This window comes from Lagenorhynchus albirostris, chromosome 20, assembly GCF_949774975.1.
Source record: "Lagenorhynchus albirostris chromosome 20, mLagAlb1.1, whole genome shotgun sequence".
NCBI lineage: Eukaryota > Metazoa > Chordata > Mammalia > Artiodactyla > Delphinidae > Lagenorhynchus > Lagenorhynchus albirostris.
The window spans coordinates 12,856,820-12,870,547 of NC_083114.1; the positions used below are offsets into that span (position 1 = coordinate 12,856,820).

At 44.9% G+C, this 13,728-nt stretch overlaps 1 protein-coding gene across 5 annotated transcripts in view; it reads left to right on the forward strand.

The window, feature by feature from the left end:
- Positions 1-13,728, forward strand: part of SMG6 (SMG6 nonsense mediated mRNA decay factor) — a 237,989-nt gene that overhangs the window by 86,777 nt on the left and 137,484 nt on the right. For 4 of the 5 annotated variants that reach the window (XR_009537678.1, XM_060135024.1, XM_060135026.1 and 1 more), the window contains exon 11: positions 12,169-12,285. Coding sequence is in view for 3 of the 5 variants with exons in the window: in XM_060135024.1 (XP_059991007.1) it covers positions 12,169-12,285 (117 nt within the window). In the remaining 2 variants the exon portion in view is untranslated. Of the gene's footprint in view, positions 1-12,168; positions 12,286-13,728 lie in introns of those variants that run through there. The other variant, XM_060135028.1, reaches the window with a different exon arrangement.

A 13,728-nucleotide genomic window follows, 5' to 3' on the forward strand; every position in this document is an offset into this window, starting at 1 on the left:
GCCAGCATGCCATCCTGCTGGCAGCAGGTCTGCTTGCCCAAGAGCGGACATGTATTTGAATAACCCTGGAATCAGGCAGGAAATTCTGAGTGACAAAAGTATCAATCCAGAGATACAACTAAGTTGGAAATGGCCAGAGTATGTTTTGATTAGTGATTGGTTTAATTTTTCCAGGAAATCTATAGGAATACCATTTCTAAAATCACATGGATATTCCCTGGAGAAACCTAAGCACTCATTGAGAAGTGTTTTCATTTTTCCTTGTAGAGAGTAGAAATGGTTTGCCGTCTGTCTTGCCAAGATGTATCGGTAGGGTTCCCAGGACATTTCTTTGCTCTAGAGCTCCATGTCGAGGAGGAGGGAAAGCCAAGCTGCCCTCTGGAGAGGGCCTAGCACCTCTGGAGGTCATTTTCATACCTTCAGAAGGTAGCAGTTGTGTTATAGTGCCATAAGGAGCTTTACAATCAACCAGACCAAAGGTTTGAATTCTCCACTCAGACATTTATCAGCTGTGTGACCTTGATGAACAAAGTTAACTTATCTCCTCTGAGGCTTAGTTTTCTTGTCTATGAAGTAGGGAATATCAATGCCAGTTTGTAGTGTTTTTCTGAGTATCAAATTAGATAGTGTATGCAAAACACCTTGCTCAGGGCCTTTGTATGTATTAGGCGCTCAGTAGCTGTCCAGCTTTCTTGATTAAATCCATCTCTAATTATAAACTCTTAAAATCTGAGGAGTTGAAGCAGTCATTCCCCTATTTAAAAAATCTGTTTAACAGTTTTATTGAGATGTAATTGATGTATTTTATATTTTTATTATTTATTTATTTATTTATTTGGTCAGGTTGGGTCTTAGTTGCGGCACGCGGGCTTCTCTCTCTCTAGTTGTGGTGCCCAGGCTCCAGAGTGCCTGGGCTCTGTCGTTGCAGCATGTGGGCTCTCTGGTTGTGTTGCGTGAGCTTAGTTCCCCGACCAGGGATCAAACCAGTGTCCCCTGCATTGCAAGACAGATTCTTAACCACTGGACCACGAGGAGAGTCCCTGTGATTGATGTATTTTAGACTACACATATTTAAAGTGTACACATTGAATGAATTTAAACATATGTATACATTTGTGAAACCATCACCACAATCAAGATAGTGAACATATCCTTCACCCCTTAAAGTGAAAGTTCCGGTGCTCCCTTGTAATCTGTTCTTCCCTAACCTTCCCCTCCCAGTCCTAGGCGACCACTGATCTGCTTTCTGTCACTGTAGATTAGTTTGCATTTTCTAGCATTTGACAGTAAGTTCTCTCCCTCCCTCCCTCCCTCCCCAGCCTCCCTTTGGCCTGCCTTCTTTACTCCACATTGATTTTGACATTCATCTGTGTTGTTGAGTCATACAGTAGTTTGTTCCTTTTGGTTGCTGACTGGTCTTCCATTGTGTGGATATACCACAATTTGTTTATCTGTCCCCCTTGTTGATGGACATCTGGTTTTGTTTTCCAGTTTTTGGCTGTTATGCATAAGACTGCTATAAACATTCAAGTGTAAGTCTCTGTGTGAACATATGCTTTCATTTCTCTTAGGTAAATACCTAGGAATTGTCTACCCAGGTCATTTGGTAAATGTGTATTTTAACTTTTTAAGAAACTTCCCAACTATTTTCCAAAGTGGTTGTGCCATTTTTTATTCCCAAAGCAGTGGGTGAGAGCTGCAGTTACTCTGCATCCTCACCAACACTTTGTTATTCTCTCTCTCTTTGATTACAGACATCCTAGCGGGTGTGGAGTTTTTTGAGGTTTAGATTTCCCTACTGATTAATAATGTTGAGCATCTTATCAGAAGTACATGTTCATTTGTTTTGTTGGTTGTTTTTTTTTTTTTGGCCGCACCGCGGGGCATGTGGGATCTTAGTTCCCTGACCAGGGATTAAACCCACGCCCCCTGCAGTGGAAGCTCAGGGTCTTAACCACTGGACCGCCAGGGAAGTCCCTAGCATGTACTTATTTGCCATCTACATAGCTTCTTTGCTCATTTTTTGGTTTATCTTATTAATTTGAAAGAGTTCTTCATATGTTCTAGATATGAGTCCTTTGTCAGATATATATTTTACAAATATTTTCTCCCAGTGAGACAATTTTCTTTGTGGCTTCTCTTTTCATTTTTGTCTTTTAAAGAACAAGCTTTTTTTTTTTTTTTTAATGAAGTCTTTTTAAGTTTGATCTTTACAGATTTGTTGGCAAAGGAGCAGTTTAAATTAGTATTGTAGCTGATGCTGCTAATTAAAAAATATCTTCTTAATATCCATCTGATTAACAGTCTGAAGCAGTGCAGCGCTGAAAATGCATAAGCAGCTTCATTTATGAAGAAAACAGTGCTAGGGCTCATGTGTTAAACAACTTTTTTCCCCTGACTGCCCTTGTTTGAAGAATGTACATACCATTGGTTTGAGATTTATACCTTTACTTATTTTTTGAGCAGCAAGAACATGTTTAAACAGCTCACTTAGCTTCTGCAGTTCGTTCTTCTTGTCATCTTTCGTCACTTTCTCATCACCTTCACTTTGTGCTGCTTGACGTGGATTTTACTGATCCGATGAGTCATAGCCTTGATGATGAAGTTCTCTTGCTTTACTCCTTGTTCTTTAGACAGAAGTTCTGTCTTCAGTGAACTTTCCCTTCTTTTTTCTTATTTTCCTTTTGGTTGCCCCTGGCAGTTTCTTGCTCAGTCCAGTTAAGGAGCCGCACAGCTGGGCATCTCCATCAGCTCAGGCCAGTCAGCACACGATGAGAACAAGGGGCTGCAGCATCTGCACAGAGTATTCTCAACTAATTGAGAAACCGTCCTCAAAATGTCTTAAGAACCCTTTTCTATGTAAAAGAGAAACGATTCTGGAATCCTATGTCCGATCTTTTTGGGTATGTTTGTTGGCTTACTTTTGTTTGTTTACTTGTTTTAAAATTTTCATTTTGAAATAATTATAGATTCACAGGAAATTGTAAAAAAGAAAAAAAAGTACAGAAGGTCCTGTTCACCCTTCATCCCTCCTTCCCTAATGTTAGCATCTTGCATAACTTTAGTGCAGTATCAACACCATGAAATTGACATTGGTACAATCCACAGACCTTATTCAGATTTCACCAGTTATACATGCACTTGTTTGTGTTTATGTATAGTTGTATGCAGTTTTATCACAGCGGTAGTTTCATGTAACTACCTCACAATCAAGATGCAGAACTGGGGCTTCCCTGGTGGCGCAGTGGTTAAAAATCCGTCTGCCAGTGCAGGGGACACGGGTTTGAGCCCTGGTCTGGGAAGATTCCATGTGCCGCGGAGCAACTAAGCCCGTGCGCCACAACTACTGAGCCTGCGCTCTAGAGCCCTCACGCCTAGAGCCCGTGCTCCGCAACAAGAGAAGCCAGTGCAATGAGAAGCCCACGCACCGCAACGAAGAGTAGCCCCTGCTCACCACAACTAGAGAAAGCCTGCGCACAGCAACAAGACCCAGTGCAGCCAAAAATAAATAAATAAAATAAATAAATTTATATATATAAAAAAAAGGTGCAGAACTGTTCCATCACTACAAAGCTCCTTCATGCTACCTTGTAAGAACCATCCCTGCCCCCCTTCCATCCCCAAACCCTAAGCCCTGTTTTCCGTCTCTATAATTACATTATTTCAAGAATATTATATAAATGAGATCATATAGCCTGTAACCTTTTGAAATCAGCTGTTTTCACTCAGCATAATTCCCTGACGGTCTGTCCAAGTTATTGCGTGTACCAGTTGTTCTTTTCTTTTTATGGCTGAGTAGTATTCCATAGTATGGATGTTCCACAGTTTGTTTAACCATTCATCCAGTGAAGAACATCTGGGTTGTTTCCAGTTTTAAGCTATTATCAATAAAGCTGCTATAAACATTAGCGTACAGGTTTTTGTGCAAACATAAGTTTTTATTTCTCTGGGATAAATGCCCAGGAGTCTAATTGCTGAGTCATATCATAAGTGCATTATTAGTTTTAGAAGGAACTGCCAAACGTTTTTTCAGAGTGGCTGTACCATTTTATATTCCAATCAGCTAGGTATGTACGATCCGATTTCTCTGCATCCTCATCAGTTTTTTGGTGTTGTTACTATTTTTTGTTTTAGCCATTCTGATAAGTAGTTTTTTGTGTTTTTTAAAAATAAATTTATTTTATTTATTTATTTTTGGCTGCACTGGGTCTTCATTGCTGCACACGGGCTTTCTCTAGTTGTGGTGAGCGGGGACTACTCTTCGTTGTGGTGCGTGGGCTTCTCATTGCACTGGCTTCTCTTGTTGCAGGGCATGGGCTCTAGGCGTGCAGGCTTCAGTCGGTGTGGCACACAGGCTCAGTAGTTGTGGCTCGCAGGCTCTAGAGCACAGGCTCAATAGTCGTGGCTCACAGGCTTAGTTGCTCCGCGGCACGTGGGATCTTCCCGGACCAGGGCTCGAACCCGTGTCCTCTGCATTGGCAGGCAGATTCTTAACCACTGCGCCACCAGGGAAGCCCCTGATAAGTAATTTTAACACTGTAGTTTTAACTTTGATTTCCTTAATGGCTAATGCTATTGAACATCTTTTCATGTGCTTATATTTCACCTGTATATCCTTTTTGGTAAAATGTTCATGTCTTTTGCCCATTTTCTAATTGGACTGTTTGTTTTCTTTACTGGTGAGTTTTGAGAGTTCTTAATATAGTCTAGATACTAGTCCTGTGCAAGATATGTAGTTTGCAAATACATTTTCCTAGTCTATAATTTGCTTTTTCATCCTCTTACAGAGCGAAAGATTTTAATTTTTATGAGGTCTAGCATACCAGTTTTCCTTTTATAGATTGTGCTTTTTGCATCAAGTCCAAGAATTCTTCACTTAGTCCTAGATCCTGATGATTTTTTTCTATTTTTTGTCTAAAAGTTTTATACTCTTATGTTTTACATGTAAGTCTTTGATCCATTTTCAGTTAACTTTTGTATAACGTGTGAGATTTAGGTCAAGGTTCTTTGTTTGTTTGTGGATATCTAATTGCTCGAGCAAATATTTGTTGAAAAGGCTATCCTTCTTTGTTTGACTTAACATCGGGAGCGATAATTCCTCCTACTTTGTTCTTTTGCACAATTGTTTTATCTATTCTAGGTCCTTTGCCTTTCCACATAAACTTTAGAATGAGCTTGTTTTCGTCTACAAAAAAATTTTGCTGAGATTCTGATAGTAATTGTGCTAAACCTTTAAATCTTTGTGGGAAGAATTGACATCTCTGTGATATTGATTCTTCCAATCCATGAACATGGTAAGTCTCTACAATTATTTTGGGTCATCTTTTATTTCTTTCATCAACACTTGTAATTTTCAGCGTAGGATCCCATTCGTATTTTGTTAGATTTACACCTAAGTATTTCATTTTCTTTGGCAATACTGTGTTTTTAATTTCAGTCGCCACACAGTTATCTCAGAGCTTTTTGTGCAGAACTGTGGAGTGGTGTGAGGTTTTCATGTTCATGGCAAAGGAGAGAGGAGGAGTTGGAGTTTGAAACTTGAATCACAGGCATTTGAAAACCAGGTATGGAGAATTCCCTGGTGGTCCAGTGCCGAGGGCCCAGGTTCACTCCCTGGTCAGGGAACCAAGATCCCGGAAGCCGCGCAGCATGGCCAAAACCAAAAACACCAGGTATGGAAACAGTGTAGGTGTAAGAGCAGACAGACTTGGATTCAAATCCCATCTCTGACACTTAACTGACTTTGTGACCTAGGGCAAGTCATTTAACTTCTCTGAGCCTATTTTCTCAACTGTCAGAAAGGGAGAATAACACCTCCTGTGCAAATCTTTTGTAAAGCTCTGAGATAATATATATATATATGAATGCTCTGTGTCTAACACAGCTCTCCCTATATCTTAGTTATTATTTCTGGCCACAGTGGAATCATCATTTATGATCCACAAATGGAGAGGCAAGTGTACCTGCTGTTAAGAGCAGCAAATGTTTCTTGAACCCCTTCATGGTGCTAATTTTCAAGGATGTGAAGTCTTGACATAGCTCTTGTCCTCAAGGGGCTTATAATTTTGTTGAGGAAACATGCTATATGTATAAAAATTCCAGGACTAGGCATCACTTGTTAAGTTCCAAATGTGTGGTGTGGACAGTGGGTGCATCAAAGAACTTTTCTTCCTGGGTTTTGTTTGCCCTTTTGTACCCTGTTCATCAAGGTGGCTTCTGGGTGTTGTTGATGAGAGAATGTGTGGGGGTGGGAGGGGGTGTGTACAGATTTAGGGGAGGGGAGTCATGTGGGAATATGTAATTAATTTTTATACTTTCCCCAGTAAACCATCGACCCTTTTTATGATGTCATGAGGGATTCCTTAATTTTGCAGCTGCTTCCTGATTACGTCAGAGAGGAGCCTTTCACCCCACAGCCTGGAGCTGCACTCATACAAGAATTGGAAACAAATGAAGTGCTGAATATCTAATGGCTTCCACAGGGAGAACCAGTTCAGACTTCCCAGGCCTCCTTCTGCAAGGTCTTCCTCAAGTATTTCTGACCCCCTGAAGTGTCTTTGTTCTGGAAAGACAGGACTGGCCCAGAGCCAAGTGGGCGGGAGCCTGGGGACTCCTCCCTCTCTCCAGGTGTTCTGCATTCCCACATTTCTACCCCTTTCCTGGATCTTGTTTGGTGGGTGTTACCCTTTTTGAGGTCTCAGGATCCTCTGGAACTTGCTGAGATTATCAGTGAGAGTCCTTCCCTCCCCCACATCATCTCCACCTTCTCTTCTCTTGATTTTCCTTCTGCAGCATTTCTCACATCTGTGCACTCCTTTCCATTCCCTCTCCCACCTCTTATAAGAAAGATGTTACATTTATTTGGCATTATAAAGTTTATGAAGTGCTCTACATGTAATTCCTCTTAATTCAAACAAGTTCATGTCCTCTTAGCTTCCCAACCAGTTTGCCTCCCTGTTACTTTTTTCCAGCTATGCTAATCTGTCCTGAATGCTTTAACTGGATTAATCTTCATAAAATACTCACCTCTGCCTTCACTCAGGAACCGTGAGCGAGTGCCCTCCTCGCTGCCTGTTGGGTCAAGCCTGCGTTCCTTGCTGTGGCATCGCAAGCCCTATGCTTTGTGGTCCCTGTTTTACCACGTGCCGAGTACAGCGCTTGCCGTCTGGGAACATGCCTGGTGTGTCCCTACCTGCGTGCCTCTTTAGCACGCTCAGTCCCTCCTTCATCCTGCCCAGTTCATCTTTTGCAGCCCTGCTCAGAAGTGCTCTCTTCTGTGAAACCGTCCCTGATATACACTAGCTAGAAATGATTTTCTTTCCTTCTGGTGAGAGAAAGCATCTTATTTCCACCTTCCTATGGCATGTAATAATACATTGTCTTGAATTACAGCTATTTGGGTGTTTGTGTATTCTTCCTGTCCTCCTCATTAGAATATCATCTTCTCATGGACGGTATCCTGTTTTCCTTTACATCCTCCACAATTGGGCTGAATAAACAACTTTGGAACTAGTCGGAGAGGTCACTTTGTTAGGAGGTTGGGATTTCCTTTGCCCCGACATCTACCCGCTAAAAGAAGTCAGAGTTTTATAATCCTAGAAAATCCAAAAGGAGTAGGGGCTCTTAGGGAAGAAACATTACCTTCCATGTTCCTTTGTCTTGTCTCAGACGTACGTTGTTCAGGGATATGTCATGGATTGCCTTCCACCCAGTCAGCCTGTGTTCTGCCATTGTGCATGAATAATTTGCTTGGGTGTATTGGTGCCTGATTTTTCTGACTCATTCATTCTCCTCCTTGGGCAATAAAATGATGCCCTGATGGCCTGGACATCTCTGCTTTTGCTGTGAGATTTTCGTGTGGTTCCTATGAAACGACTGCTTCTCCCACCTCCCTTTCAGCCAGCAGCTGCCACAGGGAACTCTGTGGCTCACACAGCAGCAGTCGAAAGATGCTCTCACTGCCCACTTCCTGTAGACAAGGAGGCTTTGGTGGGCTGCTCAGGAACAGTGCCAGCTCTGTGTCTGACTGGTGACTGACTCATGAGAAAAGCAGCCTCATGTCTGAAAGATAAGAGCCAACAAATCGCCTCCAGGTGGTGTTAGTTTGGAGGTGACTGACCATTCATTTCCTCTCTCTGGGAGGAGCCGGTGGGGACGGAATCAGTGAATAAGTGGTCTTGCCTGCATTTTTCTCCGGCTATTAGTGAAGCAGCTGAGCAAATGGTTGGTTCTCTCTGCTGGAGTGGCGAGTTGGACCCCAGCGCCTTCTGGATGCCTTCTGCGGCTGTCAGGGTAGCAGACTTATGTGTCATCCATCCTGTGTCTTCCCTTCATTACTCTTCTCATTCTCTTGCTAGGAAGTTGGCTGTGTGCACCAGGCGAACCCTGCTTGTTCCATTGCTGCCAGGTTTCTCTGTGACCCGGCAAACCTCGTCCCTACTGATTTGGTGTCCTCCAGATCTCTCCGTGACCCAGGCGTTGATCAGAAGCAGTGGTTCTGAACCACTGTCCCTTGGCTGGACTCGGTGGGTCCGGGCAGGTGGGCCTGCCTCTCCTGCCGTCCTCTTCCCTCTCCCCCCTCCTGCCTCGCTCCCATTTCCTGCAGGAGGACGCTCTGCCATCCTGGAGCCGTCAAGCACAGCTTTGCTTTGGCAGCACCGTCGCGCACACACTGGTGGGAGAGGGGACGTGTTTATCACTTTTCCTGGAGATTATCTGTTTAAGCACTTCTCTGACAGTTACAATAACAAGGGCAGTGTGTTGTGTTTCCCAGCAGAAGGACACTTGCTGTTGAAAGATGTATAGCACTAATTAGAAATACATAACATCCGGCCACATGGCAGCCTTCTCCCGGCCGCTCCATTTCCTGATTTCATACAACTTTGACGACAGTTGGTTTATGTTTTCCATGAATATGTTCTCAGAAAAATGAGAAGGTCTCCCTGTTACATAGGAGCGGGAAGAGTGTTTCTGCTTGAGCAGGTATTTGGCCAGAGGAATAGTGGGAGATGTGGTCACCTGCCCATCTGAGAGCATGTGGGAAGGGGCAGAACCAAGTTCAGACTTCAGGTGACTTTCTTGGTAAGAAATATTTCCATCTGACTTCCTTAGCCAGAACCATCCCCCTACACCCTTGAGCAAGCCTGCTTTTGGAAAGAAGGGAAAAGGCTGTTTCACAATGTTAATGAGTTCCTCAGTTCATGTCAGGCTCCAGCTACCTGACACAAAGCCAGAGGAACCCAGGCAAATACCAAGGCGAACAATGCTTTTTCCTTCCCCACCCCACATCACGTGTTGGCCTGGCCCAGGCCGCTCTAGGGATATATACGGGCATCTGTAAGACCGGGACCAGTTTCCTAACCTTAGAGTGGGCGGACCTGGGAATCTGGATGCTGTTTTACTACCCACTTGCATAAGCGTGGGTACGTCTCAAGGACTGGCATCTTACAGCTTTTAGTCCACAGAAGCCTAAGTGAAGCACAGAGCATCTCCTGAAGATACCATAGCACTTAATACATTTCTCCCTGGAGGCACTGGGTCTGAGTTGCCCTGGTTACTGGGAGTAAATAAACCGTTTGCAAGGTCCTAAGATTGCAGGGATCCTGTCTTATTTGTAGCTTTGTCCTTCAGCACAGGGTCGAGGACACTGTAGATGCTCAGTGCCTGTGGTACCACTGAGCCTTGGAGGAGGGCAGGCCTTCCAGAAAGTGCTCTGTATGAAGAGTTGACGGAGACCCAGGCATTCTGACCCCCAGATAGCTGTGATATCACCACCTGCTTGATCAGAGCAGAACAGCTTACTGATTTGTACCTCCCCATCAGTCAAACCAGAACACAGCAGGGAGTGCTGTCAGGCCCTTCCTGGGGAGATGGAGGGGTGGGGGTGGGTGGGTGAAGGGTTGAGGTGACATAACCATGGCCAAGAGCAGAGCAGTCATGAAGCTGCCTTTTAGCTGCTGCCCTGAGAGGTAGTTGAGCCCTTCCAGGCACAGCAGAGAGGCTCCAGTTGTCGCTTCCCCACCTGGTCCCCAGACCTTATTGCAAGAAGCTTTAAAAAGGAGCCAGCCTGGACTCCCCAGAGGCCTCAGTGTCATTGTTCTTAAGCAGTTAGTTCTCCCCCTTGAGCCCTAGCCCTGTGCACTCTGAGAAGGAGTCTAACCTGAGGTTGATGTTCATCATAAAAATAGAAATGGTCTTGGTGAAAGTAATCTCCCTTTGCCCCATCTTATCCTTATCGAGGCTGATGAGCGTGTCTTCTTGTAGTCTTGGGCTTCTGCCAGTCCTTGGAGCTAAGATACCCCCCTCCATCCCTTCTGAGGGCCTTCTATGTGCAGGTAACTTCTGCCTAAGATGCCCAGTTGATGAGGGGACACTAATGTGTACTCAGTGTGTCAACTACCAGGATGTGGCCTCTACTCCTCTTCTCCTAGTTCCCTCTGTTATGGACTTACTCTCCCATTCTGGGATTTGTTGCTAATTAGAGGCAGGCTGCTGGCAGTGCTTGGCAGGGGCCTGGGCTGAGCTGGGGTGGTACAGACCGTCCTGTTGCCTATAGTAAGGGTGGAGGAGAGAAGTTGGCAACTTTTCCTTGGGATGGCTTACACATCTTCCCCTTCCCTACTTTCCATCCTCCCTCCGCTTTGTTCTTAGATGCTTGTTTTTTGTCTCTCTAGCACAGGGTTAGGGCCTTACCGGAAGAAGAATGAGACTGGTGATCTATTCTAATCACATGGCTTGTTACCACTTCCTTACTGCCTGCCGCAGTTGACCTGGAAAGTTAGAGGGTGACATTTGGGACCACTGGGCATCTGGAAAGATGGTAGGAAAGCCACTATAGAAGAGTTGCCACACTGATGCTATTCATATGTTGGGACCTTCTGAACAGCAGCCCGTTCCTTCTCACCCCCAGGGCTTTCTGAAGTGGTTTGGGGCTGGCTTTGCATACTCCAGTCATGTTTGCTCCTGTGGCCAAGACGGTTAGGAATAACTGTGGTTGTGTAGCATCTCCTGGAGTAAAGACTTCAATTAGGCCCCACTGGAAAGATGAGTATCAATGAGGGGAGAGGCAGGAGGGCTCCCCCTTGGCTACTGAGGTTAAAATGCAAGCAGGGACAGAGATCAAACATGTGGCTAATTATCCTTTTAACACCTGGAGATTCTGGGAGTTCTGTATTCAGACAGAAGGAATTAACAGATGAGCTGCTGCCAAAGCAAGCGAGCCTGGCCCCCGATTCCGTCTCCTGTGCGTATAGGGTGTCTCCTGCGCTGAGGCTGCAGGCTGGACTGCTGCCTTCTGTTTGTCGCCTGTTTCTCTCAAGTCTGGATGATGTGCCTATCAGGGAGGGCCACGGACAAGGGGCAGGTACAGGCAGTGGTTTGAAGGTGTGTATGTAGCTCCCGCTAAAGAATAGCCCTGGCCACCACCAAGGTGGCTCCTTTCCCTGACCTGCAGCCAGAGGGAAGTTGGGCAGGCTGAGAGTCAGGGGGATAGGGTGCTAGTACTGGAAACCAGATTTATTTCTTAGCCCTAGGGGAGAGAACTTGTGAAAATTAAAGCTAACACTGATGAAGTGCTTATTATGTGCCATGCACTGTCCTATATAAAGTTAACTCATGCGGTGAAAAGAGGTTATTTGTTTCATGTGTGTTCTCTGAGGAGGAGGAACAGAGAGAAGGTAAGGATGGAACCAAAGCTTGGTGATTCAAGAAGATAACTTTTAAATGTGTATTTTTCTGATCTTAATTGGTGATTGTATTCCCGCTACGTATACATTAGAGAGACTGAGTTAATTAAATATGACTTCTTGTTGCTGTTGCTTCGCGTCCTCAGCAGGCAGCTAAAGGCAGAGAGCGTGCAGGTGTGGCTCAGGCTGCTCACCTTGGGGTAACTGATCCTGGGGAAGTGATGTGAGACAGAATTTACACACGTGAGCCTTATAATACCTTATTGAGTGCTTACCCACAGGCCGGTCATCGTGGTAAGTGCTTCACGTGCATTACTTTATTTAGCCTTTCGACTACCCTTTGAGAGAGGGAATATTACAACACCAGTCTTAGATGAAGGGCAAGGAGCTCGGTGATACAAGCAAGGACTTGCACCTAGTAAGGTAGGGAAGAGGAGCCCTTGGCCCCCAGGATACTGATGGACTTCCCTTTGCTCCTGCTCAGACTGCTTCTCGGAGGAGTGTCGCTCTGTGATCCAGGAGCAAGCCGCAGCCCTGGGCCTGGCCATGTTTTCTCTCCTGGTGCAGCGCTGCACCGACTTACTGAAGGAATCAGCCAAAGGTAAGCAGATGAGGGGCCCTGACTGGTGGACGTCCCAGCTCCTGGGTCCTGCCCAGACAAGCTCAAAATGCCACACTGCTTTCTCTGCGTCTTCTCCCTCTACTGCAGGCTTCCTTTTGCCCACCTAACTAGTCCCATTTCCTCTATGGCTCTCTTTCCTCCTTGTAGAAAGGAGAGGAGCCCTCTTTCCTCCTCTCTCTCTTTTCACCTTTAATAGTTAGAATTTTCAATGTACCTCTGAACTACTGCATGTTCCTGCAACTTAAAAAAAAAAAAGAAAGAAAAATGAGTTTCCCTTGGTGTTCATAATCCATGTTTTGGTTTTCCCCTCTATCTGTATGTCCCTGTTTGTCAGATACCTGGTGGGGGCTATAACCACTGTGGACCAGCCATCTCGGGAGACTCACTGGACCAGAGCAGGGGTTCTTTTTAGCCCTTTGAGCAGTGTCCCCTTATCCGTTAAGGCTGCCCTTAGAATTCCAAGCCTGATTGCTGAGCCGTGTAAGGTAGGTCTGAAGGGCGTACCTTTCTTTCAGCTTCTGGATTAGTTTTGATGAGTGGTGAGGCCCGTCTGTTGTTCCCCTGCCACATCAGCTTTTTTTTTTTAATTTTTAAATTTAATCTAATTAATTTTTTTATACAGCAGCTTCTTATTAGTTATCCATTTTATACACATCAGTGTATACATGTCAATCCCAATCTTCCAATTCATCCCACCACCACCACCACCCCCCCCTTGGTGTCCATATGTTTGTTCTGTACATCTGTGTGTCTATTTCTGCCCTGCAAACTGGTTCATCTGTACCATTTTTCTAGGTTCCACATATATGCGTTAATACACGATATTTGTTTTTCTCTTTCTGACTTACTTCACTCTGTATGACAGTCTCTACATCCATCCAGGTCTCTACAAATGACCCAATTTCGTTCCTTTTTATGGCTCAGTAATATTCCATTGTATATATGTACCACATCTTCTTTATCCATTCGTCTGTCGATGGGCATTTAGATTGCTTCCATGTCCTGGCTATTGTCAATAGTGCTGCAATGAACACTGGGGTGCATGTGTCTCTTTTTTTTATATGTATAAATTATTTATTTTATTTTTGGCTTTTGGCTGTGTTGCATCTTCATTGCTGTGCACAGGCTTTCTCTAGTTGCGGTGAGCGGGGGCTACTCTTTGTTGTGGTGCGCCGACTCCTCGTTGTGGCTTCTCTTGTTGCGGAGCATGGGCTCTAGGCGCGCAGGCTTCAGTAGTTGTGGCACATGGGCTCAGTAGTTGTGGCACGTGGGCTCTAGAGCTCAGGCTCAGTAGTTGTGGCGCACAGGCTTAGTTGCTCCGCAGCATGTGGGATCTTCCCGGGCCAGGGCTCGAACCCGTGTCCCTTGCATTGACAGGCAGATTCTTAACCACTGCACCACCAGGGAAGCCCGCATGTGTCT